Genomic DNA, 16,276 nt, shown 5'->3' on the forward strand with positions numbered 1-16,276 from the left:
GCCAGATAGAAAACATACGCGTCCAGATTAAAAAGTCTTACATTGAAGAAAAGAAAAACATTCAAGTCTTTATAAGAGATTATGTCACTTCTCATATTGCCAATAATTTTATGATAGAAGCTCAACTTTCTTTATAACATCAGAGCATGTTGTTTAATGTGTGAATCTCAACTGTCAGACGTGCTTTATGTTACTTGATTTGTATTGTCCACATATTAAGCTTAAATTTTCACCACATCTGAAGATGCATGTTGAGAGTATTCACATCAAAGAAAGAAGGGACCTTGCATATGCTTATAAGTAATTAGACTATTCGTCATATTCTCTTTTATCTTCACATCCTTACACAGAGCACGGTTCTAAAAATAAAAAATTTAAAAGAAAATTGAACCAAATCACACATGCTCAGTTTCATTTTAATTCGGTCTATTCATTTGGGCCTTATCAAATTCAAGACCCAAAGAACATTATATAAAACTAACAATATCTCCGGAAAGTTGAACATGAAGTTTAGGAAGCTTATGGTGCGGCAATAGGTTTTAATTTAAACGAATTTAAAATATTACTGTGAACACGGAAAATTCCTGAAACGAAAGAGACAAGAACAAACGTGCACAAACAAATATTTGTATTTGATGATTTTGGGTTACAATCTCTCTCTATTTTGATCCTCTGATTCGATCTCCGTAAGGTGTTGATTGGTGGATGTTTTGTTGATCCAAGGGCCGTTGATGCTTGATCTTGGATGAATTGTTGGAAGTTTCTTCAAAGGGCCGTGGGCTTGATCTTTGAAGGTGGATTTGAGCGGATCTTCAAGGAGCCGTTGGGACTTGATCTTGAAGAACAGTGATGAACGGATCTTCAAGGGCTTTTGGGCTTGATCTTGAAGAACAGTGATGAACGGATCTTCAAGGGCTTTTGGGCTTAATCTTGAAGAACGGTTGGATGTGTGTGGATTTGTCGACGTTGTTGATCCAAAGGGCCGTTGGGGCTTGATCTTGGATGAACGGATGATGAACGATGGTGCTTTCTTCAAGGGCCGTCGGGGGCTTGATCTTGAATTGGTGGATGATTGTTGATCCAAAGGGCCGTTGGGGCTTGATCTTGGATGAACGATGAACGAAGAACGAAGAGAGCTTTCTTGATTCTTCGGGAACCTGGATGCTTGAGAGCTTCGGAGTTTCAGAGCTTCAGAGCTTCAAGGAGTGACTTGAATTGGTCCCTTTAAATGAATGAAATGGGCTTGTATTTATAGAATTTTCCAATGCCTAATTTTGAATATAATATCCCAGATGAAATAAGTCGTTTCTGCCAGGTTTTGACATGTGTCCTATTTGATGACTTTTCCAACTCATTTCAATTTTCGTTGAGTCACGCGCTACGTGTAAAATTTATGTAATACATGAGCGTTGACACTTTGATTTATTGGTCAGCATTTATTTACGAAATTTCGATGTCTACAAATGCCCCCACTTCAAGGCGCGTCGTATACATGTGCTTGTCACGTGTAAGAGATGCGTTTTGAAGTCCCTTACTGTAAATGTCGATCCAAGGGCCGTCGAGGCTTGATCTTGAATTGGGCTGGAGATTTCTTCAAGGGCCGTCTTGATCTTGAAGGTTGAATTTGGACCACAAGGAGTTTCATGTGGTAGATGATCTTTGGCTTTGGTAGTGGGTGAATCGGCACGTATTTTGTTGCGCTTGTTGACTTTCCACAACTTTGATCTTGAACTGGGTTGGAGGGTTTTCTGGATTCCTCCAATTGTTGATTTTCCACAGCTTATTCTTGAACTAGGTTTTGATTCGAGAGTGGTAGACACTTGATCTTGAATCGGACTTGTGATTTCTTCCAGGGCCGTCAAGGCTTGATTTTGAATTTGGCTGGAAGCTTCTTCAAGGGCCGTTGAGGCTTGATTCTTGAAGGTTGACTCGAACACATGACAAGCAGGCACGAGGTAAAGGTGACAACCTGTTTCTTTGTTCAATCTTTCTAATTCACACCTGAGCAGTTTGGTCAACGGTATGATCTTCGAGTTTGATGAACTCTTCTTCCAGTTGGTGACTTGATCTTTAAGGATTCGATTCAAGGGTGGTGAATCGGCACGTGCAGCCCACAACGCCTAGTAAGTCGACCCAAGAATTTGAGGGTCAAAACAGGTTCACTGTCCTCAGGCAGATGCGACATCTTATCGAGTTCTTCATCTCGGACTCTTTCTGCTGAGTTGACTGTGCATGCTGCATTCTTCTCTGCTTGTTTCTTCAGGTAGATATGGCAGCCTCTCGAGTTCCTCAGTTCGAACTCCTTCTGCTGAGTTGACCGTGGAGACCGCATTCTTCTCTGCTTGTTCCTTCTGCACCTTGTCTCCACATGCTGCAAGGTATCATTTTCACTTGCCTTATCTGTTCTTCAGGCAGATGTGGCAGCTTCTTTGAAAGTACAGCAGCAGTGGAAGGCGAGTACTCGAGAGCAGTGCTAGGTAGGCAATCAGGGAAGGGTTCCAAGTAGTCGGTTCCTTACCCGAGTTTGAGTGGAAGTTCCGGCATATTGTTTTCTTTATCCTTGTCTTTGTAGGTAAGAACAAGGACAAAGGAAAGGACAGGGAGAACGCATGATATGAGATACTCTTGCTTTCTACCCTGGTGATATGAGATACTTTTGCTTTGGAGTCATTGGCTTGCAGAGGTACCCCAAGGAATAAGGAACACTGGGTAACTCAAGAGGCTTCGTTGGGAAGGCATCATCAGAGATGAAGAAAGGTTCTGTATGTCTGCCTTGCTATGGAGGGTGAAGATGGACAGTTATAGGAAGTTCTTTAACACCTATAGATGTACTATTCTTTCACTCGTGTCGGCAACTGTTGGATGATTGAACAGTATACTTCACGTGCTTTCTCCTTCACCGAAAATCTTCGACAAATTGCCTGTGATTTTTGCCAAGCTGAGTGTGCATGTGACAGGTGTTGACACGGCTGAAAAAAAGGATGGCGCCTCTTCGATAACTGGGATCGGCGCTTCGATAAATTACCCGTGATTTCCGCAAAGCTGAGTTTGCGTGTGATGGGTGATGACGTGGTTGAAAAAGACTGGCGCCTCTTCGATATCTGGGATCGGTGCTTCGACAAATTGCCCGTGATTTTCGCAAAGCTGAGTTTGCGTGTGACGGGTGCCGACGCGTCTGGAAAAGCAAGATGCTTCTCCGATTTCTGAGCTTGCCTCTTCGATTTTTGAATGGCCTCTTCGAATTCTGAGCTCACCTCTTCGATCTCTGAAATCCCATCGAGTGCTGATCTTTTTATAGGGGCACGCTGTTCGTTTCAAAGCACACTTGAATTTTCGCTTGTGAAAACTCCCTTCTTGCACTTCTAAGATCTTGATTTGTCCGATCTCTTCTTTCTTCAATACTTTGAAAATGTCTGGACCCTCCGACCGTCGTTTTGACTTGAATCTTGGTGAAGAGGCAGTCCCGCCTTCTCCAGACAACATATGGCGCCCATCCTTCATATCCCCTACTGGTCCTCTTACTGTTGGGGATTCGGTGATGAAGAATGATATGACCGCTGCAGTGGTGGCCCGGAACCTTGTCACTCCCAAAGATAACAGACTACTTTCCAGGCGGTCTGATGAGTTGGCTGTTAAGGAGTCCCTGGCTCTTAGTGTGCAGTGTGCGGGTTCTGTGTCCAACATGGCCCAACGCCTATTTGCTCGAACCCGTCAAGTTGAATCGTTGGCGGCTGAAGTGATGAGTCTCAAACAAGAGATTAGAGGGCTCAAGCATGAGAATAAACAGTTGCACAAGCTTGCACATAACTATGCCACAAACATGAAGAGGAAAATTGACCAGATGCAGGAATCTGATGGTCAGATTTTACTTGATCATCGGAGGTTTGTGGGTTTGTTCCAGCAGCATTTACCTTCGTCTTCTGGGGCTGTACCGACTGCTGAGGCTTCAAACAGCCAACCTCCGACACCTTCTCTTCCTGGAGCTCTGCCGAGTTGTGAGGCGCCACCTGATCGTCCTTGAATATCCCCTGTTGTAAATTTGATTTGATTTTTTTTTTTTTTTTTTAAGGTATGCATAATGCAAATTTGTGTAAAATTTCCAGAAAAAAATAAATAAAATGGACTTTATTTCTCTCGATGCATTTTTTTTTTGTTGCTATATACATACATATATTATGTACATACACACCATATTATCATAACTTCATTTTCTTTTCTTTTCTTTTCTCCTTCTTTTTTTTTTTTTTTTTTTTTTTTTATAAATAAATATATATATATATTTTTTCTTTCTTTTTCTGCACACGGTGCCAGACACACCATGAAACCCTTTTTTTTATTATTTTTTTTTATTTTTTGTATTATTTTCTGTTTCTTTAGTTGGTGCCCATGCACCATTCCCTTTTTTCACGTGGTGCCAGATGCACCACCACCCTTTTTTTTTTTTTTTTTTTTTTTGTATAAATTTGGGTGATGGGTAGAGGAACTTGCAGGGAGCGGACGAAGAGTTGGAGTTTGAGGAAGCGCTTCTCGGCCGGCTAGTCGTTTGACAGCGGTCTTTGAAGTTGTTGGCAGCTGCAAGGCAAGAGACGGAGGAGGTGGAGGTGATTTTGACGTCGGATCCAGCTAGAACCCAGAGCATAGCCACTGAGCCCAACCACCGAACACAGCCGCCGTACACCCGTTGCACTGCTACTGAGCACAGCCATTGCGCATCCGTTGCACTGCCACCGAGCACCGCCACTGATCGAGCACAGCCACAGAGCACCGCTACTGAGCACAGGCACATAGCACAGCCCACTCATCCCTCGGCAGAGATCCAAAGCAAGAAGAAAATTCCAAAAACTGAGGAAAGTTCATGTTCCTGTCCCAGCGATGATCCTTGTGCCATGGGACCTGGTCCAGGCCGTATGGGTTAGATGGAGAGAAGGCAGGGAGGAGCCTGGTGGATTTCAGAGTCGAGATCGAATTCAGACGGAGAATGAGAGACTGAGACGACGAGATCGAAGTCCTGAACGAAGTTCTAAACCCTGACCCAGAACCTGCATACCGATGATGATGAACCAGAACCTAATTCCCAAAACCAAACAACCAGAACCCACATCCTGCAGTAGAGACCAATGTCGAGGAGCAGTCTGGGGACGCCATCGTCGGGGAGAGGCTGTTTAAGGCACGAAGGGAAGGTAATTTTGCTACTGTACGAAGGAGACCGCGCGATCTCCTTGGTGATATCCCTTCACCGCTTGCAGACACAGGCACAAGCGACGACGTTTTTACGGTGAGGCCCCTTGTCCTCGCTGGCCTCCACTCTCCGTATGATCTCACCGAGCAGCTCCGGGAGCATATCCGACCACGAAGACGACAACAGCGACGAAGATGAGTCAGCACAGTTCGAGTCACGGACGACTCGGCGGTCGCCCCCACGGGCCTGATCCTCGTCGCTGAGCTTCAATTCCCTGAACGATTTGGAGAATTTCCATGAGCGAAAGGCTTTCCGCAGCGACATGGGTTCAGATTTGGGGCTTTAGGGTTCCTGATTCTTTGGATTGTGTGCATCTTCCATCCAGCAGCTGCCAACCCTCCATGATGATACTCACTGATTGTTTCATCAACAAGTATTACAAGATCTCGTGTTGAACCAGACATACGGATGCTCTGAGCTGCAGCAATGGCTCCACATGGGCAGAATGTAGGATTGTTGCATATGCTTCTCTGTGGGCTCTTTCCGAGTAAAAGCTTTCTTTAGCCGTGAGAGGAGTTTGAGAGTGGAGAAAGCATGAGAATGGGCTGTGACCCATGGCAGAAACTCGTTGACGCAAACACAAAACTTCACTCCATCTTGAACTGGTGTCTTCGGATCAAAAAATGCCCAATTCAAACCAAAATGCCTCCAGTCCTGCCAATGCAAGCCTTTTGTTCCTGAGGAGTTGGCCTGCCCCAGCTCAAGAAAATCATGCCTTGGTTGCGGTTGCGTCCAAGTCTGAAATATTAGTCGAAATCTGAGGTGGAATTGAGAAGAGATGGTGGCGCCGCCGTCGCAACTGTTTCGAAGCCGTCGAAGTCGCAGGAGACGGACTGGTTTGGGGATTTATGGCGTTGTCGCTTTCTGCTATGCCTAGGTTGGCAGCGGCGGATGAAGAGGGAGAGACCCGTTGCTTGATGGGCTCCAAGAGCCTGACGGTGAGGTGGAGGTATGGGTGCACGCATGAGGCTTGCAGAGAGCAGGCGAGCACCGCGAGCAGCGTAAGCGGAGGAGAGAGAGGAGTCGCGATCTGCTCTGCCTAGGTTGGCAGCGGCGGATGAAGAGGGAGAGACCGAATTTGGGTGCCCTCTGGGTGCCCCAAATTTCTACAGAGACGAAGGGAAAGGGATGAGAGATCCACGGGAGTCATGGCAATTTCAGATCTATGAGGATCAGACCGGGTTAAAGGTCGAGATCTCGCCGGAGATTGAAGCCATTGGAATCGCCAATTGAGGAACTTTTGAGGATTTTGGTGCTCCCACACCCAGTCACACCATGGATGTGTGCTCGGGAGTTGCAGTTGAGAAATGCGTTCGGCTTCTTCCACACAACCGTCCTCATCTAACCCTTCCAACATGGACTGGAATTCCCTGCTGTAAACATGGTTGCTTCTTGGACTCGGAGATGAAGATGAGGGAGTGGGAGATGCGGGTCTTGCAAGTGATGATGATGATGATTTGGACGACGCAATCTCTGTGCTCGAGGAGATCTGGAGAGGATGATAGCCTGGTGGACGTGGGCATCGCACCCAACAATCTAATGGTGGCGCCGATCTGAGCACTCAGCAGCGACAGGTGATGGTGAAGATGGCCACGGGAGTCGCATCTAAAACCATGTCGGTGACTCGGGACGAGCCAACTCCGGTGTGGAGAGTGACCTGGTCCTGCGGTGTGGACTAATATGGGCTATTTTCCTGGGCCGGGTGTTGCTTTGGAGAGATCTGGGTTTTGTGCTTCTTCTCAACCGAATTGGGCTTGTGGCTGCTGGGCCGAAACACTCATACATATACTTTTTTTTTTTTTGTAAATACATAATAACATATGTATTCTTTTTTTTTTTTTTTTCTCTCTTTTTTCTTTTTTTTGTAATAAAATTGACTTTCTTTAATAAAACATTTTATTTTATTTGTTTTTTTAGTATGACTGTACTCAAAGTTGAACGTTTGAGTTGCCTACGTACCCTTCCAAAGAAAGAGATCAAGTCAAAACGTAGTTCAAATGAGCGATGAATTTAGCAGTGATTTTGATGATGATTTTGCCGTACACAGTTTATGCTCTTGTGGGTCAGGAGTGTTTGGTGTTGCCTTTTATGCTCGTGCGGACCAGGAGCGTTGTGCCATGCAGTTTAGGCTCGTGTAGGCAAGGAGCTTTGGTTCGTGCAGTTTAGGCTCGTGCGAACAAGGAGCATTGTGTCTTGCAGTTTAGGCTCTTACAGACAAGGAGCTTTGTGCCATGCAGTTTAGACTCGTGCGGGCGAGGAGAATTTGTGAATTTTGTCAAGCAATCCGGGAGAGGCGTTCCTCACAATTTTCATAGCAAGGAGCTTTGACCGCGTGATTGAAGAAGTCTTCGGGCAGGAAATCGCGCATCGTGATGGGGATGGACGATCTATGTGTCGAAATTTCATCATCTTCAACACGTTCACGTTGCTTTGAAGGTTGACAATAGCTGCTTTGCCCCCTTTCCGATTGGCGGACTTGTGGAGGAGACGTATGCTTCTTGTGCAATTTCTTAGGAGTGACTTGAGTCCATCCTTCAACTTTGCTTGTCTTTGAGGATGCCCCCAGCGGTTGAGGTGAAAACTTTGAGTTGGAAGAGCCAAAAGTGAAGGTGGTATAGTTTGACTTCGCCACTTCGTCAAGATCTAGCTCGATGATTCCTTTCTGAGCCAGCTTCATGATGAGATCTTTCAGCACGAAACATTTTTCTGTCGGATGACTGATGAAGCGGTGGAATTTACAGTACCTTGGATTGTCGGTGCGATTCATCTCTTCCGGCCGTTTGCACTCAGGCAAACTGATCACCTTCTTGTCCAACAGGTCATCTAGCATGGCAACCACATCAGAGTCGGGGAATGGATAAGTTTTCTCCTCGAGCTCCTTCAAAGTGCGTCTACGCATCTCTTGATCACGAAAGCCTTCGGCTTGAATTGCCTTGCCTCGTGTGGATATTTTGACGGGAGATGTGTTGACCGTCATCACTTCCTTGGTGGGTTTCCATGCAGCCTTTTCCACCTTTATCCCAAAAGCTTTGTCGTTCTTGTAGTCGGCGATCGGTTCTTTCTTCCCATGATGGGCGATGCTCAACTCCATGTCATGGGCGCGAGTGGCCAATTCCTCGAAGGTCCGCGGTTTAATGCCTTGAAGGATGTATTGCAAACCCCATTGCATGCCTTGGATGCACATCTCGATTGAAGAGGTTTCCGAGAGCCTGTCTTTACAGTCGAGGCTTAGAGTGCGCCATCTGTTGATGTAGTCAATGACTGGCTCGTCCTTCCACTGCTTTGTGCTCGTTAGCTCTAGCATGCTCACAGTGCGGCGAGTGCTGTAGAAGCGGTTGAGGAATTCCCGTTCTAATTGCTCCCAGCTGTTGATGGACTCAGGCTCTAGGTCCGTGTACCACTCAAAGGCATTTCCTTTCAGCGAGCGCACAAACTGCTTGGCGAGGTAGTCTCCCTCCGTCCCCGCGTTGTTGCAAGTTTCGACGAAATGTGCAACGTGCTGCTTTGGGTTTCCTTTTCCATCAAACTGCATGAACTTTGGTGGTTGATAACCCCTTGGCATCCTTAGGGTATCAATCTTCTTGGAATAGGGCTTCGAGTAGAACAAGGAGGTATGTGAGCTCCCTTCGTACTGTGCCTTGATGGTGTTGGTGATCATCTCCTGCAGCTGCTGGATAGAAAGAGATCCCATGAGTGCCGCTGCTTGGTCTGGCTCCGGCTTCCCATCGATTTTCTTCACCGGGGGTTCTTCGTCTCCGCCAGCTCCTCCCTTTAGTGGATCATCCTCTGGGTCGGGTTTATCGCCGTCCTGCGCCTCCAGTCGGTTGACTAGTGCTGCAATTTGCAAGTCTTTTTCTTCCACAGTTCGGGTTAGCCTTGCGATTGCTTCATTCATTTGAGCCAGCTGCTCATCGATTGAAGTTGCTCCAATGGTCATGACTTGCATGGCAGAACTGTCGCTTGAATCGGCATCGGAGAGCATGGATTCGGAGTATTTCCTTGGGCTTTCCCCCCTTGGTGCCCTTAGTGAGGCTAAGGTGATCAAAGGCTCGTGCCTTGGGTGTTTTTGTTCCCTTGGCAGAGTTGATGCAGAGGTGAAAGAGGCGGCAGAAGTAGCTCTTGCCATGCTTCGAGTCGTGATGCCCAAAGTGACACCAGTTGCGACGAGGACGCTTTTGTTCTTTGTGCCGGTTGGGGGAACAGTTTGAGCCTTCCTTGATGCCATTAATTTCGGAAGTGCGCTTGAATTTCCTGAACGGAGAAAGAGATGAGAGGCAGAGATGGTCCCACTGGGCGTGCCAATTTGTGAACACGGAAAATTCCTGAAACGAAAGAGACAAGAACAAACGTGCACAAACAAATATTTGTATTTGATGATTTTGGGTTACAATCTCTCTCTATTTTGATCCTCTGATTCGATCTCCGTAAGGTGTTGATTGGTGGATGTTTTGTTGATCCAAGGGCCGTTGATGCTTGATCTTGGATGAATTGTTGGAAGTTTCTTCAAAGGGCCGTGGGCTTGATCTTTGAAGGTGGATTTGAGCGGATCTTCAAGGAGCCGTTGGGACTTGATCTTGAAGAACAGTGATGAACGGATCTTCAAGGGCTTTTGGGCTTGATCTTGAAGAACAGTGATGAACGGATCTTCAAGGGCTTTTGGGCTTAATCTTGAAGAACGGTTGGATGTGTGTGGATTTGTCGACGTTGTTGATCCAAAGGGCCGTTGGGGCTTGATCTTGGATGAACGGATGATGAACGATGGTGCTTTCTTCAAGGGCCGTCGGGGGCTTGATCTTGAATTGGTGGATGATTGTTGATCCAAATGGCCGTTGGGGCTTGATCTTGGATGAACGAAGAACGAAGAACGAAGAGAGCTTTCTTGATTCTTCGGGAACCTGGATGCTTGAGAGCTTCGGAGTTTCAGAGCTTCAGAGCTTCAAGGAGTGACTTGAATTGGTCCCTTTAAATGAATGAAATGGGCTTGTATTTATAGAATTTTCCAATGCCTAATTTTGAATATAATATCCCAGATGAAATAAGTCGTTTCTGCCAGGTTTTGACATGTGTCCTATTTGATGACTTTTCCAACTCATTTCAATTTTCGTTGAGTCACGCGCTACGTGTAAAATTTATATAATACATGAGCGTTGACACTTTGATTTATTGGTCAGCATTTATTTATGAAATTTCGATGTCTACAATTACTAATTGGGTCAGAACAGTTAGAAACTTAGAATGGAGATTCGTCGTCAAGAACATCTCTAGAGTGCCCAAATAAATTTAAGGTAGCTTGTGGTGCAATGAAATTTCCTCGAAAATGAATTTGTAATGGTTTTTACAGAGTTTCGAAAACCAATTAAAATAAGTGTTGACCTTTTGCAAAATCTTTTAGGATAATCATAGGAGGCCAAAATTTTAAACTAAGTTTGTAAACCAAATTATTTGTCACTAATATGAAACACATTAATTAACACTTAAGTAATAATTCAATTCTGCCACTTAGTACTACGGTTTTGTGGTATTCATCTTCACTTAAAAGTGGGAGGTATTAAGTTCGATTCTCGTCCAACGCGAATTTGAATCGCATTATTGTTAGCCTCTTGTGAGACTAAACTCTTCCCCCTCCCCCTTAGTAGATAATATCGTTTTTAAACTTCTAATAAAATAGAATGAGATTAATCACAAAAATTGTAGGAAAAATATTTAGTTAAATTCTTAAAAAAGAATAAAAGTTTCATATAAGAAATTAAAAAACAAGGCGTCTAAATCAAAACGTCTAATTTTTATTGATCTGTCTATGTGATAACGTGTCATGCATATATTATTGACATATAAGCTATGTACATACACATTTTTGTTTGTGTTTGTCTCTGTAGAACTTTCAACTGATGAAAAGCCTCCCTTATCTTCAAAGTCGTCTACTACCTTAATTTTTGCCGTGATTAATGTCTAGATAGTCCATGTACCATTCTACAAATCCAAGTACCGGATAGCTCCTAAACATTATTAATTCTACACAAGTTCAATGTTCTCGGGCATTTGGTTTTAGTCTAGGTATAAAATTAGACTTCATTTTAGGTGGCGTGGCTCTTCTCTTGGCTCGGTTTTCTTCGTTGATCTGCCTAATTTTATTTACTATAGGTTGAAAAAGCACGAGTGTAAATTTCAAGTCGTCTCCTCACGCTTGTATTTTATTACCTAGAATATTATAATTAATATACTTAAGTGAATAATGTAAATTATCAAATTAAGATATGGGTTATTGAATCATTTTAATAATCAATTTTTCTTTACTTTTTTATGTTGTGAACAAGTTAATTAGTTTCTCAATGTTGACACCTCGCTCTCTCATTGGAGATATTCTTGTGTTGGGAACCCGAAATGGGGTAAGTGCCAGAGAAGGGATGCGACCAGAAGGAAGTAAATCGTAGGTGTACATGGTGTTTTTTATCTTTGGAAAAGGGTTCCCGCTGGATCATATTTTTTGGGATTTTGAAGATCGTGTAATTATATCTATTCATCGTACATCTTACGATTATAAATTATTTAAAATTTAAAATTTAAAATTAAATATAAATAGTACCTAACTAAAACTGACCGCACAATATACGATGAACGAATATGATTACACGATCTCTAAAATCCCAAGAAAAGGATCCGGACCTGTAGAGATAATTGTTCCGGTAATTGGACTTTAGAATTTCTCCTCTCACTACACGTGTACTATATATTTCAGTCAAGGTTTGAGTCGGTCGATCGTGGTAGGCAATTTACATACGCCATATATACAATTCCAACTTCCAAAAGGTTAGATCAGTAATTGCAACACCAAACCTCCGGCCTATAAATTCAGCCCTAATATATCTCCCCTACATATCCTTGTGTACCAAAGCCTTCCAAGAACAACAGAGATATTGTAGATTATTGCCTGCTTGATTCGGAAAATTACATATCACAACATGGCCGGGAAGATCACAGCAAGCTCTGTGTTGTTTGTTTCGATCATGATCTGTGGTTTGGTCGGCAGTGCATTGGGACAAAGTGCGACGAATGTGAGAGCCACATACCACCTCTACAATCCACAGCAAAACAATTACGACTTGCGGGCAGTAAGTGCCTACTGCGCAACATGGGATGCCGATAAATCCCTCGAATGGCGCAGCAAATATGGATGGACTGCCTTTTGCGGACCTGCTGGCCCTACTGGGCAAGCCGCATGCGGAAGGTGCCTCTTGGTACGTATTAACATACTAGCTGATTAGTGATGGAACGTTCTTATGCAAAATGTGTTTGTGCAAATATTTAATTTAATGAATTTATGTATCTGCAGGTGACAAACACTCGGACTGGAGCTCAAGCAACGGTGAGAATTGTTGATCAGTGCAGCAACGGAGGATTGGACTTGGACGTGAATGTTTTTAACCAAATTGACACCGACGGCAATGGTTACCAACAAGGCCACCTTATCGTCAACTACGACTTTGTCAACTGCGGCGACTAAAGCCTGTAAACCTTAATTTTTTCAATAGCTATATAGTTCTCTACTTCCAGTATTGGTAAGGAACTTAACTATGTATTACTAATAAATAAGCTTCACCATGGAATAAATTGAAGTGGAATTGCTTCTTGAATTATAACAAGAAGTATTATATTATATAGATTGTATAAGCACTTCAATCTTATGATAAATGTATAACTGCACCATTAGCTATGTAGGGGCTTCCTAATTTAAGAATGAATGTTGCATAATTTAAAACGGGAACATTTCCTTCTCATTCAGTGAATTTCAAAGGAACCAACCATGGGAAGTGGTCCAGCAAAAATAAGGTAGAATTCCAATTTAGATTTGCTTCCTAGTTTTGGGTTTGAGAAATGAAGCTGGCAAAAACTTGAGTGATTCTTTAGTTAAAAGCTTTGAAATGATGTTTGTCATTTGACTAAGGCCAGAGATGAGCTGAAATGCCCTTAGCTTTTCTAGAGTCCATTGGAAATTAGTCATACCCTTCTTAAAGTGGGATACCTCAGGCTTTGGAAAAAAGAAGAAGAAAGGAACCATGAAAGTCAAGACTACAATCGATGGAGAAAAATAAGGACTTGAGCAATAAACTAAAAATACAATCAATGGAGAAAATTAAGGACTTAAGCAGGGTCTTTTCTCCTTGTTCTGTTTGCTTGTTTCAAGTTTGTTGCTCTACTTTGCTTTTTTTAATCTGTGTTAGTCCTCTGTGGGAACTTTCCTTCGTACTCACCTTTGGTGGATTTCCCTGTTTTGTGGAAATTTCCAGTTCAACAAAGAAAAATAAAAGAAGGAAATAATTAAAAGTAAATTCGTTTTAATAAGCCATGCATTTTCTTGTTTTGTTAATTTGACCGATTCTTAGATGAGATAGGATGGATCCAAGAACCCAAATACCTAAACATCATAATGTTACGTACAATACAAGCATATATATCCAACATCAGATATTTGGCGTTGATGTTTGTCATCTTAAAGTAAAGCCAAACAAAAATGTATTATTCCTATTGAATAATGAGTTCCACACAAAAACGGGAGACTAAATGATATACTTGTGTCACCAATGTCTTTTGCGATAAAAATCACATTACTGTCTTGTTATGTAGGTGGTAAAATGCAAGTTGAAAGACAATATTAGCTTGGTTAATAGTGTACGGTTGACATTTCTGAAATGAAATCTTGACAATTCCAAATGGACATATGCTATATATGCATCCTTGCTGCTTCTAGATCAAGCACTTTGAATGATAAGGTACGTTTAAACTGCGAACTCATTCATTTTCTCCCATCAAAGACTGCCACCCGTGAAACTAAGACTTTGGGTGGACAATTCTAATTTATATTTCATACTTTTATTCGTGTGTCTTAATGTAATTAGTCCAACATTCAAGATGGAAAATACTACGTACCTTTGTATCTTATCTTATCTTAACTTATCTTCAAATTTGTGTACAATTTAGGTGATACAATTCCAACATATCCAAGGCTAGATTGGTAATTGCAACACTAACCTCCGTCCTCTAATTAATTCAATCACAAGTATTCCCTGATCATTTCTCACATCCATATTGGTCCGTATACCAAGCTGTCAAGTACCATGAACAATATTAGTTAATTCATTATTAGCCCTAGCTGCAGAGGAGAAATTACAAATAATTAATCAAAAAACGGCCGGGAAGATCACCACACCGACACCGTGCTTTGTGTCGTTATTAGTTCGGATCATGATCTGTGTGTTGGCCATGGCAGGCAGTGCATGGCCGGGAACAAAGTGCGACGGGTGTTACAGCGACAAGTTTGCCCTACAATTAATCCACAGCAAAACAATTACGATTTGCAGGCTGTAAATGCATACTGCTCAGCATTTGACGCCGGTCAATCACATGCATGACGCAGCAGATATGGATGGGCTAGCCTTTTGTGGACCTGTTGGCCCTACTGGACAAGCTGCATGCGGAAGATGTCTTAAGATACGTAGGGCGCTGCTATACACAAATAATCTTATGCAAAATGATGTATGTTTGCATGCGCAGTTGACAGACACCGAGACTGAAGCTCAAGCAACGGCAAATTTGTTGATCAGTGCAGCACAGGAGGCTTGCACTTGGACACGAATGTGTTTAACCAAATTGATCAGTGCAAAACCAACGGAAATGGCAATGCCCAAAGCCGCCTTTTCGTCAACTACGACTTTGTCAACTGTGGCGATTGACTAGAGCCTCTAATCCCAAACCCCCAAATTAACTAGAAGTTTAGCATTGCTCTCTAGCTACTTACATTATTAGCAAGGGAATCACTTAGTTATTACTAATGAATAAGTTTCACCTTAAATTGCTTCAAAAAAATTACTAATATTGACCGTGAACTATATATCTTCAACTTTATGAACAAATGAAGTCATGGTATATGAGTTTTTGTTATATACTTGAGATGGGACTGGGAGCATGTAGACTGCTTATAAAAATGATTTTCCATTTACAATATCCTCCATATAGTGATAATATTATTTTAAGGGATTCTACAAAGTATATTAAACAAGTTGATTCTCCATATATAATCGATTCTCTTCTTACGTGATGTGTCACATAATAGGAGAAATAAATATTTGTCCCATGAAAAGAGAAACAAGTATATGACTATTCTCTAATCTTGGAGATTAAAGAGTGGCTTGAATTGGGGAGGGGATTGGATTTGTGCTTGTGGAGACAAACTTAAGGCTCCTCTAATCCTTTCTTTGCCAGTTACCATCCCTCTTTCAAGCTTGATTAGAGATTATTGGACCTTAATTGGACTTGAAGGCGTAGGGAGGCAGGCTCTCTCGTGTGGGCCATATCTTTATAAAGGGCAGGGCTACTAATCACCTTCTACAGTAATCCACTTTGGGTTTCTTCCTCGCATTTCTCACGGGATGACCTTCTTTGGTCTTTGGTCTTCGGCCCTTATTCAATCTCAATTAAGGGGCAAAAAAGTGAAGAGGTGCTTTTGGCTGACAATAATACTATTTGGACAAAATAAAACTACTGAGTGATGATCTTCTCGCATCCCATTTTACTTTATGCATACCTTTTTTAATTATTTAATAATTTTTTATGTGGTAATATATAGTAGGGTTGAGCACAGCTTGGGTTGGTTCAGTTTTGGTTCTAAATCACGAACCAAAATGCACACTTTGGTTTTCCTAAATTTCATATCACAACTGAACTGTAAAAGCTTAAAAATGATGTAATTGGTTCACTAATATTGCGGTTTGATTTGGTTCGGTTTGCAGTTTAACATGTTTAAACGCAATGTGTTAAAGACAAAAATTTTATCCACCAATATAATTCACCACTTATCTCACCTCAAGGATTGAGAAACACCCCTATTCTGGCACACTGAACAAAAAGAAAAGCTGCAATGATAATTTAAATATCTCAAATAACTATCCTGCAAAGTGAAGTTGCATGCATCTTGAAGATATAACAACGAGAAGTATTAATAGTGATTGTAAACTACTTCAACCTTATGAATAAATATGATCA

General features: G+C 42.5%; 1 protein-coding gene and 1 long non-coding RNA gene across 2 annotated transcripts; both read left to right on the forward strand.

Annotated features, from left to right (window-relative positions):
• Positions 1–12,102: 12,102 nt before the first annotated feature.
• On the forward strand, positions 12,103–12,893 carry LOC126620172 (pathogenesis-related protein PR-4-like). Its single transcript, XM_050288668.1, has 2 exons — positions 12,103–12,474; positions 12,570–12,893. Exons 1-2 carry the CDS (start codon positions 12,199–12,201, stop codon positions 12,738–12,740), a joined length of 447 nt encoding a protein of 148 aa, XP_050144625.1. The 5' UTR covers positions 12,103–12,198; the 3' UTR covers positions 12,741–12,893.
• Positions 12,894–14,019: 1,126 nt separating this feature from the next.
• On the forward strand, positions 14,020–16,010 carry LOC126620174 (uncharacterized). The gene is made up of 2 exons (XR_007622265.1): positions 14,020–14,249; positions 14,505–16,010. It is a non-coding gene; the product is annotated as an uncharacterized LOC126620174 (long non-coding RNA).
• The last annotated feature ends 266 nt before the right edge of the window (positions 16,011–16,276 follow it).

The sequence above is a fragment of the Malus sylvestris genome, chromosome 4, assembly GCF_916048215.2.
Source record: "Malus sylvestris chromosome 4, drMalSylv7.2, whole genome shotgun sequence".
NCBI lineage: Eukaryota > Viridiplantae > Streptophyta > Magnoliopsida > Rosales > Rosaceae > Malus > Malus sylvestris.